Raw genomic sequence first — 14,870 nt, 5'->3', positions numbered from 1 at the left:
CCATGACTTTCTCTCCCGCGCAGGAGTTTATTTGGGCTTGACCTCTCTACCAGTTTCTCCCCCACTCCCCCCACTAAGCTCGGATGCGACTTAGCTCTTAGTATCGATACGGGTGAAGATCGTTCAATTTTGTTTGCTTGACATGTGTCCTTTTAAAAATTGAAGAGAGAGAAAACATTCCTTTCCAATGCTATTTTTGAAAGTTGCTTTCAAATTTTTTTGGCATGCTCAAATGGACTTCAAAGAACAAAGAATTAAAGACTACTAGTACGGTCGGCTGCCTTCGGTACCTCTTTCTCTCCCCCTCTCTCCCGCTTTATCGCGTGCAAAGGGGCTGTTTTAATTTTGGACTTTAGCCTTCAGATCGCAGATTGCAACACGTGTAAAGGGCTCCCCCTTTCGCCATATTATGTTAGTAGATCCATATTCATAGGAGTTTGATCCATAAGGTGAAGTATTGATTCAGATTTTTGTTTCTGGCATGCTGAAAAAGACTTTAAAGAACAAAGGATTAAAGACTATTATAAGAGTTTGATCCATAAACTGAAGTATTGATTCATTTTGTTTTTTAAATATAGTAGGAACACTCTCACATACACTATACTTGGCTCTACATAATCGCTCGCACGATAGAAAAATGCATTAGGAAAGAATATTCTCATTTGCTTCTCTCTCTTCTTTCATTTTCTCTCTCCCTCTCTCGCGTCGTCTATTGCAAACTCCTCTCTCTCTCTCTCGCTATATATATATATATCTCGAGATCGTTGTTCTAAATCCCTCTCTCTTATGACTCCCATTGCAGGCCTCTCTCTCTCTCTCTCTCTCTCTCTCTCCAACACACACACACACACACACACACGTCATCTATTGCAAACCTCTTCTCTCTCTCTCTCTCTCTCTCTCTCTCTCTCTCTCACACACACACACACACACACACAATATCTCCATTCTAATTGCAGTTCTTCATGCAAAAAGTTTTGTAGTGAGATTACAAAGTGCGAGGTGCACAAAGGAGTCAGTTGTTTTGCAAGCCTGAGAGAGAGAGAGAGAGAGAGAGATGAAAAGGGAAAGAATGTCCCATTTCCACGTGGACTACCTACCTCCTCGTCTTCTCTTTTTCTTTCCTGAGTCCCTTGTAAACCATTTCTTTTTGCATATCAAACTAACAGTACCATTTTTCCATTTTTCTTCAGCATTTGACTCTACTACTATTGGCTCGCATGTAGTTTATTCATTAGTGCACTAGATTCCTTGGAATCCCGTCATTTGCTCCTAAAGACCTTGCCTTTATGTCAAGGACCTTTAAAAAGGTATAGAAGGATTCGATCACAATCCTCCAGAAGATCTACCCCATTGACAGCTCCCGTAACCATGCGACTCATGGACGTCGTTGAACTTGGATGGGATTTGGCTATTGAAATAAAAAAGAAGCTCGACTCCTCTTCGTCCCCGTTTCCATTCTCACCTTTGACTATTACTTCGTCTTCGTCCTCGCCTTCGTCTCTGGTTTCTTCCTTGCCTTCGCCCTCTGCTTCGTTCTCCTTCCTCTTTATTTTTTTTCTAATTTCATTGCCGACGCAGTGCAACATCGCTCCACCACAGGGATCTCTCTATACTCCCTTTACCTTTTTATTTTTTCCAGTTGGGTACTTCCTACTTGTAAAGAGTCCTTTTATTTAACACTAGAATGGTGACCTAATAGGACATAAAAGTGTACTTTCAGGGTTTTAGAAAAAAATTCCAAAACCATAGTAGATCCAATCCTTTCATGAGCTTATAATTCAAGAACTACTACATATGGAAAAAATGAGAAACTTGTAAGTTTTCTCATCCCTTGGTCATTACACGCCTCCAAAGTTAATGGACCAGTGCATTTTTCCCAAAATTGCAATTTCTTATGGTTGATTGCATATAAATAAGAGTGCAAATTTTTGTAGGACATGAGATAAAATGCCCCGTTTACTTCAATGGGTTGATGATCAAAACATATGGTTTCTTTTACCTCACTAAATTTGTTTCGGGCAAAAAGAATAGGTGCAAAAAAGTTGCATTTTTACCATTTTGAGGACCTATCATCAAAGTTTGTATAGTCACACTCAATACAGACACTATATACATGTTTTCTTAGTTTTCTTTGGGACTTTGGATTCAAAAGGAGCCATGGAGCATGTCAAAAGGATAATGGATCTCTTACTAAGTGGAACCTTGGGGGCAATGATAAAGTGCTTTCGGACTTTGGATTCAAAAGGAGCCATGGAGCATGTCAAAAGGATAATGGATCTCTTACTAAGTGGAACCTTGGGGGCAATGATAAAGTGCTAAATACAGCAAACATGAAAAAAGTGGGTTTAGCATTATGACCTCTAGAAACCCATAGAAACTACTCAATATGTAGCCAAATTTGGAGTCTATGATTAGATATGGTTACTACCTATAAAATACACACAATTGGCCTAAGAAACTAGCAATATTGAGAAGTTATACTTGCTACATTAAAATGTATCGTATTCTTCAGCAAATCAAAAAACTCAACGATCATCATATACTATGCTATATAGCATATTAGGTCCCCCAAAACTCAAGGAAAATTAGCTTTATGTTATACGTTACGCTTACACAATCAAAATTGAATTTGGCTATCAAGAAAGCCACCAAAAAAATCATAAAAATGCTATTTTGGCCAAAAAACAGGATTATGCAATTCTTGTAAGTTGGTCATAACTTTCAATTTCAACACTTAGCTCTCCCTACAAGCATCAAAACATGTTGAGAACTATGAAGGCCTAACCACTAGACATGTAAACCTCACAAACATGAAGTTTAGAGTGGTATAGCTGCCAAAATTTGAAAAAAAAGCAAAAAACAGGACCCGTTTTTTCACACAGTTTAGGTTCAAAAATGTTGTGCAAAAGTAAGGTTAATCGTGGGATCGATATTCCAAAAAAAATGTCAAGTTTTTTTCAGCTCATAAGGAAACTTTGTGGATATATAGCACCTAGAAATTTATTTTCATACTCTTCAAATAATTCAAGCAAAATGACACTTATCAGGACACAAAAGTGTCCTGTTACCATTCTAGTGTTAAAGACTTCACAAAGATTTATTTAATTAAATTCTTAAATTTATTTATTATCCTCTACGCTTTTAAACCTATCTTTTTTAATACAAGCATTAATATATTCTTTTGTTTTAAAATTTTATGTGATTTTTTATTTTATTGATTTTATTTTATTTTCCAATAATAATATGTAATGTGAACCTCACTTTATTATTTACTAGTAAAACGGCACCGCCTTTGGCGGCGGCATGGCCCGTTTTACCCTCAAACCCCTTGCTCTTACTTAGCATCTCTCTCTCTCTCTCTCTCTCTCTGCAGTGTTCCTCAGTCAACCCCTCAGTTGCACGAAACCTCTTCATTCTGTACTTGCTACATTCAACTGCTTCCCACTCTCTTGTGATCGTAGCTAGGTGAGACTTTAAAGATAGTGCCCTTAGTCTTGCTAAAACGGATGAGTAGTGAGGATGGCACGCTCAATGAAGGATGAGTGGCGAGGGTAACACTAATGTTGTTCGATTCATATTGATGGTGATGGTGTATGAAATCAACCTTCTACTCCGCACACTGCCTTGCATGTTAAGGCACCTACAACATGTTGCAACAAAAGCATGTTGCTTATCTTGCCCCTCTAGCAAGTAGCACATTAACTATAATAATTCTGTTGAGAGATGCAACCTACAACATCAAGGAGCAAAGTAGTCAGGTTGTAGTGATGTTCTAACTTATACAGCAAAGTAAGTTTTCAACTCACTAAGACAACGCAACTGCTTAAACGTTGGTCTTGCCCGTCAAAGCTCCATGTGCCTGGAGTCCCATTAACAACCCTACAATCCTCCAATTTGTAACCACACTTTTCGTCAAACTGTCAAGAGGACTCATCATTTTCAAACGCTTCACCAAGACACCACATCGAGGGGACTTGCATTTCTTGCACCACACACACACATAGCACTAACTTTGGAGCGAGCTTGTAGGTGGGTAGGTGAAGCTTAAATTAAAGGAGTCACTATGATGGTGAGTGAGTGATCACGTGGACAGGTATGGTGATTTGAATATTTTGGGCTGGGATGGAGCTTTTCTCCCCCAGATCTTGCTCACTGGCTTGAAATTGGGAAATACTGACACGTGTAAAGGCTACCCCCACTGCCGTCACCAAGTTAGAGAGAGAGAGAGAGAGAGAGAGAGAGAGAGAGAGAGCACTAATTGGAGCGAGCTTGTAGGTGGGTAGGTGAAGCTTAAATTAAAGGAGTCACGATGATGGTGAGTGAGTGATCACGTGGACAAGTATGGTGATTTGAATATTTTGGGCTGGGATGGAGCTTTTTTCCCCCAAATCTTGCTCACTGGCTTGAAGTTGGGAAATGCTGACACGTGTAAAGGCTACCCCCACTGCCACATATGATAAATATAAGATTTTGGGCTAGGATGAAGCCCTTTTCTTGGGGATTTGCTCATTTGCTTGAAGTTGAGAAATGTCATTACACGTAAAGGCTACGCCCACTGACATCATATGATAGATATAGATAAATATAGATATAAAGTATAATCTAGCTTAGATGCCAAAGCTTTTGGTGAAGTCTTATATCAAGGAACATCTTATCTTATCTTTGTGTCAATAAAAATTTGGACAATCCTTGAGTATCTTCTCTATCCTTAAATTGAAGCATCTCTCTCTCTCTCTCTCTCTCTCTCTCTCTCTCTCTCTCTCTCTCACACACACACACACACACACACACACACACACACGGCAAGGTTAGAGTAGGGGAGCAAGAGAAAAAGGCTCATCGCTTCTTATCTATGCAATTGAACCCTTGGTTGTGTTACCATAACATGATTCCAATCACTATACATCCATCTAACACATAATCCCATGCTTGCACCTTTCTGCATGCTTGTGTCGACAAATAACAAACCTATTAGAGGGTTTGATAGTATAGTTGTGAAGCTTTCTAATAAGCGAGTGAAAGCCACATTTGAAGGTGCAACATCCAACATGATAAATTTCAGGAAAGGAGGTAATGTGTACATGAAAATGAGAATGATAAGAAAAGATGACTGCAGAAAGAAGTGTGGTAGACTCTTTCAAAATTGATGAAAATTAAATTATAGAACAAATCAATTTCCAAATCCAATCCCTATGCTATGCTAAGAGACCTTTCGAATTTCATGTCTGACTTATTGCTGATGTTGATGCTAGAAATTAAAAACATAAATTTCCAAATCCAATCCCTATGCTATGCTAAGAGACCTTTCGAATTTCATGTCTTGACTTATTGCTGATGTTGATGCTAGAAATTAAAAACATATCTACCTTGCAAGCTGAGCAGTGTTCGGGAAAAGTGTGCCTCTTATTAGCCTTGAACCGGTTGAAAAACCAAATCTACCGATTGAAGGGAGGGAGAAGGAGAAAATCCAATTAAAAATTTTAAAAAAATAGAGTTAAATTGCAAAAATTACCGGTTATTTACAAAATTTTCACTTTGGATCTACCCTAAAGGGAATTTTGTATGTTTGTGAAATCACTTTTCCCGAACATTGAAGCTGAGAGGATTCTTTAGATTTTAAAGCCATACATAGTTTAAATAGTTCACATCCACAACAATTCCCAATCATTCCAATAGTATTTACAATTGTCAAGGTTGGCGATCAATGCAATCACATAAACAAAAAATGATGAGGTCTCTAAGGTGAGGTGCTTCCTCTATGAGGTGAGGTACTCGAAGTGAGTAGGAAAAGGGACGACAAAACACCATTTGTCTTTATCCTTCTCCACCTCAGTGTTCGGAAAAAATCATTTTCACAAACATACAAAAATCCCTCCAAGACAAATCTGAACCGGAAATTTAAAAATACTAGCCAATATTTTTGCAAAATTACACTATTTTCCATGTATTTTAAGTGGAATTTTCTCCTTCTTGCCCTTCCCTCAATTGGCTACTTTGATTTTGCAACCGGCTCAAGGCTAAGCTGACACATTGACTAGAATTCTCTCTCTGTGTGCATTCACTCGTTGTCTTGCCTTTCTGCAGGGCACACTGACCGAAGCAAGGAGATTATGCCACGTGTTCGAGGAAGGGAGCCAGAATTCTTTCCCACATTATACTTAGTATAGATTAAGTGGAGCTTTTCCTATTATATAAACCATTCGAGATTATGGTTGGGTACACGAGAGCCAATGAAAGACATTAAAAAAAAATGTGCTTTCACCATGGAAGCTGCCCATTGGCACAAAAAGAAATTACACTTCTCTGGATCCACAGAAAAATTAATAAACCTTCTCCCCTCGGAAGAGCAATTTTAGCATCCACTTTTTAACACGAAACATGGATCGGTGTGATTGAATTGAATCCAACGACATACTCAACAACACTAGCAATACATTACAACTCATTAGATGTCAAAATCGTATAGAATAAATTTTATAGAGCTACCTTCGTTCCTTGTGAATGAAGAAAGAAGTTTTTGCCGTCGACGCTTGTGAATCTAGCTTGTGTATGCATAATATATGCATACTAAATAATATAATTAATATTTTTTTTCAAATGATAGTGTACAATGTACATCTTTCACCTTATTATTTAAGTGGGACATTTTCTAATATATAAAGCATTTACGATTATATATATATAATAAATAATATAATTCTATATGAAAACACGATACAAATTTCATGTGATTGTAAACACTCTTTCAAACTTACTTTCCATAAATCTCATTTCTCCTTGAACTTAAAGGGCCTTCGTCCTTCTTGACTTTGTTTTATTTGTTTGAATTTTTTATTTTATTTTTTGTGCTTTTTTTTTTTTTGAGGGGGGGGGGGGGGGGGGGGGGGGGGGGGGGGGGGGGGGGGGGGGGGGGGGGGGGGGGGGGGGGGGGGGGGGGGTCGAACTTTTTTTTGTGATTACTTGAAAACCTTTACATGAAAAATGTGAGGTAACTTTGCTAAATAAAGTTTCTACATTGAATTTTTAACCTTGATAAGGCTCAAAGACACTCATCGTATCATGCGAGCAAAAATACAAGCGGAAATGCTCATGCTACTGCAAAAAAAGTTTTGCAGTGTGATGACACTAAACCTATGCTAAACCTAGGTTTTTTCCAAGCATAGGGAACATGTTTCTTTTGAGCTAGGGAACATGTTTCTTTTGAGCACTGCCATTCCGTTGCAAGCCTCAGCACTATATGACATGAGCATATTCAAATGGGATCAAGGATGAAGGTGAATAAGAGGAGGCGCGTGTATAATGAGCCATGCGATCGAGCAACCCGAATTTACAAGATCACGCACTCCGAATTTACTAACCGACTCGCATTTACATGTGACATTAAAATGCCACATACTGCATGTAGCCGTGGTGGTTAGAGCACATGCAATGGGTTCGATGCTCAAGGTGCGGACGCGAATTTACTAACCAACCCGAATTTACAAAATCGCTCAAATTTACAATAATACATCTGACGGCCCGAATGACCCCCATCATTGATCCCATTTGAAATCACCCTTGCCAAATAGTGCACAGACGTTGGAAGGGATGGCTTTGTTACTCCACCCATGTGCGTGGTGTTCAGTTATCTCGATTCCCTCTCGAGTAAGACCTCTACTTCAAGGGATGTCGGTTTGACCTCTTGCAATTGTTCCAATGATATTAAATACTGCTTTCTGCATGCTTATTCCAATTTCCCTCATCTTTCTTTTTTTCATCGTATCGTAGCCATTCACTTCAACTTCCCTCTAGACTCACTTTCCCTTCCCCCCTCTCAACGTGCTCAAGTGACTTGAATGAATGACCTTACAATCCCACCTTGTAAAGGCATAAGCTGTTGTGATTCTTTGCTATGACACTATGCAACATTTCCATCAAATAGCTAGTTCAACACTCAAGAAATGACAAGTACACACTTCCAAAATCCAAACCATGTCGATTTTTGTCGTATGTAAACCTCGACCACACCGAGAAAACATGAGTCCACTCAAATTGTCACATTTTACATCCACAGTGAAACCACCACTACATGAAAGTACCATAGCATGGCCACATAGCACTCTTCAATACTGATCGATTCTTCGAAGAATATTCGGGCACGTGGTCCCCACGCCATGCTTTCAAACATGCACGCACCCATATGCAAGTGGGTCAAAGTTAGGCCCTATGTTTTTCCCTAGGCTTAATGGAAAGGGTCCATGCTCCATTTACAGCCTGAGCAAAAAAGTGAATCTATGGTCACAAAAGCACTACCAAATATTCTATTGGCACTACAAAAACGCAAAAAGTAATATTTTAAGAGTCTATAATTTGGTATAGGAAAGGGTGTGAAACACCTTTAACTCTATACGCCTCCGAGGAGAATATGTTGGGAAGAGGAAGGCAGTTAGTGGGACTGTGGGAGGGGCAGTGGACAGAAACCTGTAAATATGACATCGGCTTTTTGGGAAAGGTTAAGGATGGTATTTTCACAAAGAGAAGTTGTCCGCCCGGACAAAATTTACCTCATGAGGATACTAGCAGGTACACGTCATTAACCAGACCCAGGGTGCCACATGTCATTGTGATTGCTTTTCCCTTCCACGTAGGCGAGGGTAGGCTTCAAAGGCAGTAGAGACGCGCTTTCCTCGTCCGACTGGGCTTCCACGTGGACGTCACGTGGCGGAGCATAATTACCTGGCAGCTCAACAGAGGGGTTACCGTCACTCAGCTGCCTGGCCTTGCTGGCCTCCAGGTGCCAGTCAGTGGTGAAGACTACATACAGGACTGAGACAGCACAGGCTGCTTGGGCAGCCAGCAGCCCGAACCATAGCCCTGCAAATCCTAGCTTCAAGTGGAAGGCCAGCACCACCGCCACCGGCGTTCCCACCAGATAAAATGATCCCAAATTGATACGTGCCGCCGCCGCAGGCCGCGCACTCCCTCTCAACACCCCACACCCTGTCGTCTGCGGACAGTTGCCAAGCTCACATAGCCCCACCAGCGGCATCACCGATGCTGTCAATGCCAGCACTCTCTCCTCGTGTGTAAACAGTCTGCCCCACACATTTCTCAACCCTGTCGCCCACCCCAAATGCCCTACCGCTGCCACCGCCGCTACCCCCAACGCCACCATTGCCGCCACTCGCGCCCTGTCTGGCCTTCCTGCCCCTAGCTCGTTTCCAACACGTGTTGACACGGACGCACTCAATGCCAGTGGTATCGTATACATTAGCGATGTTGTCTGTATCAGAATTGCTGTGCTTCCCACTGCCTCCTTGGGATTTGGCAAATACCCTGCCAACAATGTCAATATCTCATACCACCACCACTCCAAGCAGATGGCAAAACAACTAGGCAGTGCTAAGCTCCATAGTGGCCACCATTCTTTGAATGCCGCTCTCGACCACCCACCCCACGTCTTCTTGTACACCTCCGAATATCTCAGATAAGCAAGCAAAAACAGCACCATATTCAAATTTGTCCAAGAGGCAGCAATGGCAACACCAGGCACACCAAGCTTCAGCACAAAGACCAGGAGAATGTTGAGAGGAATGTGCAAAAGCACGGCAAACGCAGAGCACCACATCATAGGTGCGGTGATGCCTTGGGAGCGCATGTAGACCCGAAGAGGCTGTGAGAAGCAATTGACAAGGAGATCCGGCATGGAGAAAAGGCAATAAGTGCTTGCAACAGCGGTGATGCTTGCATCTTGGCCGAGCCAAAGAAGGATCCTTTGTAGGTTGAGCCACAGTAGGCTGATGGGAATGCTTGCTGTGAGGAGGATGAGGATTGTTCTTTGCAAGCAAAGACCTATAAGTGCCCAATTCTGCGCACCGAAGGCCTGCCCACAGATGGGGTCCATTCCGGATGCCAAGCCAAAGAGAACTGAGTAGCCTGTTATGTTTGTAAAACCAATAGAAAGAGCTCCTCCAGCAAGCTGCAAGCCACCAAGTCTTCCTAGACATAGGACAGAAACCATAGCACGGACATAAACGACCAAATTCATCGCTGCAACAGGTACGGCGATGCCGCCAAGCTTTTGGAGCTCTTTTATTACCTGCATTACAACATGATGAGCTAAATCAAGGCATCCAACAAGGACACAATCTGGCAAAACCCAACAGTGCCGACGCAGAGACGGATCTCCTATTCGATTACCTGCTGAATGGGTGATGTGGGCTCCTTTGCGGGCCCTTGCTTTGAAGAAGGTAGCCGATCCATAGCATACTCTGCGGACTTGGGCCCTGTCTCTACAACAGAATAGGTGCCCATGTGAGGCACCGAGAAAGGTTGAATTGAGAGGGGGTGAAAGATTTGCCAAGCTATTTATGGCCACATAAATACACAAGAGGGGCAGAGGAGCAGCGGTTGAACTGCATGGCCGCCGTGGCCCATTAGCAAAAGAGAAGATGCTGTGCGGCTGTGGGTCTGCCTCCTGTGGGCGCTCGCACAACGAGATCGAATGTGGAATGAATGGGTGCACGTGTGGGAACACCCACACGCAAAGTGCCTAGGGGAGCTAAATAAATATACTAAGATATATATTAAAATAAATTTTAATTCGTCAAAAGATTTGGAGGGGAGGGGAGGGGAGGGGAGGGGAGAATGTTATTTAATCATGAGGATCAAAGCAAGGGAACAGGTATGCACCAAAAAGGACTGAATAACAAGAACGAACTGAATTCTCTTTTAGGGTCAACTGAGAAGGAAGCCGAGATCTTGTAAAGAGATACAAGATATGGTGTATCTCACTGCACTGCGAGAGGCCACAGACGAGGTTGTCACCGTGAGATAGAGAGAAAGAGAGAGAAGCTTCCTTGAATCCTCGCTACTACAGGAGAGAGAAGCCTCTAGACGCATTGTTAAGCCCCCCACTAACAAAAATCTCCAACCAGAGTCCCTCCCTCGTCACCTGCTCCTAGGTATTTGCTCAACTATTATTCATTCAAGCCAGCAGAAGCGCCCCACAAAAACCTAGATCGTCTCTCTCACTAGACTCTCTCTCTCGAGTCCCCTCCCCTCTTCACTTCATGATGACGCTGTCTTATCAACTCTGTGTTCGATGTTACCCACAACTCCCGTCAAAATATGCGCGCCAGTTTTGGGGGAGAGGGGGGGGGGGGGGGGGGGTTTTGTGTGTGTGTGAGAGTGAGAGAGAGAGAGAGAGAGAGAGAGAGAGAGTGAGTGTGTGTGTGTCGGGAGAAAAGGCGCGTAGAGAGCTGGGTGGCTCTTCAGTGACTGCATCCTAACTACTAACAATCTCAAAAATATTATTTTGTGTCATGACTCACATATATATATATATAATTTATTTATTTATTTATTTATTTATTTATTTATTTAGTAGCTTGGTGTATCCATACCTTTAGGTCTGCAGACTTGCACGGACCTCGGCATTCAAAGCCATCCATGTAACTCTCGACCGCCGCCTTTGATTACTTTTCTCAGCTCTCTCCGGAGGCAAGACAAATTTTATATTTCCAAACGCTGACAACTGCCGAACTGAAAGTTAGGATTTTAGCCCTACACATTCGGCAATGCACACCCTCGTCACTAATTGACACCTCCCTAGGGAGGTGGGATCAATGGCCCACAATAAACGTCACAAGGAGGGTGCAATTCGGGTCCGTCTAATCGTCATTTGTACTAGGTGTGAACTAAAAGTGGACCCGGAAGTCTGTGCACCACACCAAATTTGGTGTGAACACGTTGTGAAATGGGGAGGGTCTCCACACCACACCAAATTTGGTGTAAACTCAATGCGAACTCGGTGTGAATTAGGTGTAAACTTGTTCACGATGCCGTGATCTATAAACTTACCACACACACACTTTTCAATGAGCGCATGTTAGCCTAGTGGTTAGAGTCAATTCTGCGGAGAGAGGGTAACGAGTTCAAATCTTAGATTCGAGAAAGTGAGAATCTTTTGAATTCTATAGGCAATCCAACGGTCACAATCAACCGCTGAGATCATGAGCCATTGATCCCATCTCCCAAAAGCAGGTGTCATTTAGTAACGAGGATTGCCCACCTCAAAGCTCACACACATGAGATATTCGAAACACAGACAATACTTCAGCTGCTGAGAATTCATGAGGTTTTCGCAGAAGCCCCTTCGCGCACATGAGAGTACTTAAGCCATGGAAATCGTGCTCTCGTGTTTTGCTTAGCACCTGGATTGTCGGGCGCTGTGGTGGCTAACTGTGTAGCAAGCCCTACTTAAACGCATTCGACGCAGCGGCAATAAGGTTCCTGCCAGGTCACGGTTTTAAGCCGCAGCGGTGGACTCTCAGGCTCATGTGCACACACCCTTTCACCTTTGACAATAGGCATCACACAGTGACGGTGACGGTGACGATGACGGATTCACACCTCAGTGCAAACCTCAATCATTAATCTTATTATGAACAGAGGGCAACCAGCTAGTTGTGAACTTATATTGGATTCAATGAATTGGCCGAAGAGATGGAGAAAGGGGCATGCTACACGCGTCGCACGCACACATTGATACAAAAGCCTTTCAGGCCCACTTGAGGATAGGCAATCCCCCCCCCCCCCCCCCCCCCCCCCTCCCTCTCCTCTCTCAAAAACCTCTACTCTTCCATCCACTTTTCAACACCGATTGCAGGCACTTGTACAGAAGAAAGGCACAAGACACGCTCATTCTTCGAGGCACTATCATGGAGTAGTGTTCCTCCACCTCGTGTGAATGGGCAGCAGCTTTGAGCTAAAGCAAGATTGTCGTTGCCCTCATCTAAGAGCGTCCCCTCATACACCCTCTAAAGGGCACCAAGGCTCAAAGGGCCCTTCTTCTACATGAGATAATGGTTGATACTCCTCCCATGATGTTCATTGGCTTTAGAGCCCGTAAGAAAGGCACTTCTTTAGTGTGGGGGATGGTTGAAGCACCCCCCCCCCCAAGATCATGTTTACTAAAAACACCCAATTACTGGCTTTTTTGGTTGTTGTGCGAGCAAGGTATCAGACACATGTAATTGGGTTCGAGGACCCTCAAAGGCGTGTGTAGGGCCCTATGGGAAGCCCTCTAAACTCAGCCTTAATGTGAAGTTGTTTCTGAGTTGTGGTGTGAATTCTATTTATTAATAAGTACAATTGCATCTTCTGCAGTGTAAACATTACATAAACCTAACCTGGCATAACAAGGTAGACAAATGCCATTGTTCTAAAGAACAAATCTACAATGATCAACAAATTATATGTGCTAGCGGATTGGCAATTACAAGCGTTTGCCTTTATATTGTCAGCTCAAAGCCGCCCCCCCCCCCCCCCCCCCCCCCGGCACTAAGTGACACATAACATTAAAGAAAGGGGGGTGATGGGATCGACGGTCCGAAAGTGGACGCGGGAAGCCCGAGGCAGATTAAACTCGGACGCGCGATAAGTCAACGCAAAAAAAGTGGGCGGACGTCGACTCGATTTGAACCCAGGATCTCGTCTCCCAGATTGAGATGCATGGGGTAACCATCCCACCCGCGCGCACATGTTATTACCATGGCCATTTTTTTTGGGTTTTATTATAAAAACATAAGCGTTGTCTAGGTTTAGTCTGTGGCCGGGTTTAGTTTTTAAGTGTCCATCTACGGTTGCAATCTCCCTGAATTTTTTGCGCGCACTTCTCTGCCCTCGATCCCCTTACCCCCCCCCCCCCCCCCCCCTCTTTAATGATCCGTGTTATTTAGTCCTGAGGCTCTCTCCCCCCTCCCCCCTCCCCCCCCCCCCCCCCCCGGCGCCCCTTGCAAAAAAACAAAAACACTCCCAAAGAATTGGCTAGTCCATAATCATCCATAACCTAGAACAGTCGATCCCCCTAAAATTAGGTGTTAGAGAGTCCCAAGGGCATTCTGAATTTCAAGGCAATCTATGTTCCTGCTTGCACCCTTTGACAACCAAACGTCCTTGTACTTTACCGAGGAACCATAAGTGAATTTCTTTTTGTAAACCCATTTGCATGGCAAAACTTTATGTGCTTTTAGCAAAAGCACCAAATCCAAGTATCATTCTTCTCCAGAGATACCATTTTTGATAGCATTGCCCTATACCATTTCTCGTTGTCCGGACTAGCCGATGCTTCCTTGAAGCGACGGCTCACCACAATGTCAACATGACATAATCAACACCAAGAACAAATCTATCCGACTACCTTGATGGTTGGGTTGACCTCCAAACCAAAGGCTCCATATTTCCATCTTGCTGTCCAACTTGCAAATCTGCAACTTGCTGTCTTGACATTTTAAACTTATCAAATTTAGAGTGACCAGCTGATTTAGATTGTTCAAAGTCTGACTGTCATCCATGAGAGTTTGCTATTTATGATTATCCTCATTTGTGCTTCTTTGATTGTGGACTATGAAGGGCAATTTTTGGCTGAGCATTTTTAGCACCATTCCTCAACTTTTGGGAACATCATTAATTTGCTACTAACCATTGGCCATACACTATTGTCCAAAATGTACATCTTCCTGGAAAACAACTATTCTAACTTCTTTAGTCCTTCAAGGTTGTTTGTGCTTATAATCCTCCCAAAAGATTACATCAGGCCTGTTGTCAATTCTCTTATTTCCAAGATCCCATTTCACCATCGTCACACCATATCCTAGGAATGCATACTTACACGACTTTGCCTCCAACTTGTTGGGGTCTTCCTTTCGGATGTGCACAAAAGCTTTGCAACAACCAAACACTTGCAAATGAGCGTAAGAAGGTGGCTTGTTTGCATGACCACGCTTCCTGAGAAACTCCCCCACCCAAAGACCTGTGTGGTAGTTGATTAATCAAATGTACGCCTGTCATAACAGTCTCTGTCCAAAAACCATGGGGTATCACAA

General features: G+C 42.9%; 1 protein-coding gene across 1 annotated transcript; it reads right to left on the bottom strand.

Moving 5' to 3' along the window:
- Nucleotides 1-8,024: 8,024 nt before the first annotated feature.
- LOC147425548 (MATE efflux family protein) lies at nucleotides 8,025-11,009 on the bottom strand. Its single transcript, XM_086499795.1, has 2 exons — nucleotides 10,183-11,009; nucleotides 8,025-10,081 (listed from the first exon to the last, which is right to left on the bottom strand). Exons 1-2 carry the CDS (start codon nucleotides 10,294-10,296, stop codon nucleotides 8,576-8,578), a joined length of 1,620 nt encoding a protein of 539 aa, XP_086355921.1. The 5' UTR covers nucleotides 10,297-11,009; the 3' UTR covers nucleotides 8,025-8,575.
- Between the last annotated feature and the right edge of the window lie 3,861 nt (nucleotides 11,010-14,870).

Source organism: Adiantum capillus-veneris, chromosome 25 (assembly GCF_014529385.1).
Source record: "Adiantum capillus-veneris isolate H3 chromosome 25, ASM1452938v2, whole genome shotgun sequence".
In the NCBI taxonomy this organism is placed as follows: domain Eukaryota; kingdom Viridiplantae; phylum Streptophyta; class Polypodiopsida; order Polypodiales; family Pteridaceae; genus Adiantum; species Adiantum capillus-veneris.
Note: the sequence above shows the minus strand (reverse complement) of the source record. Positions and strands in the feature narration are given on the sequence as shown.

What these genes read in the sequence shown, in the direction of transcription:
- LOC147425548 (XM_086499795.1), bottom strand. Translation starts at nt 10,296, where the DNA reads ATGGGCACCTATTCTGTTGTAGAGACAGGGCCCAAGTCCGCAGAGTAT. An exon ending in CCACATCACCCATTCAGCAG is followed by an intron (nt 10,082 to 10,182) that starts GTAATCGAATAG and finishes GTTGTAATGCAG; the next exon opens with GTAATAAAAGAGCTCCAAAA.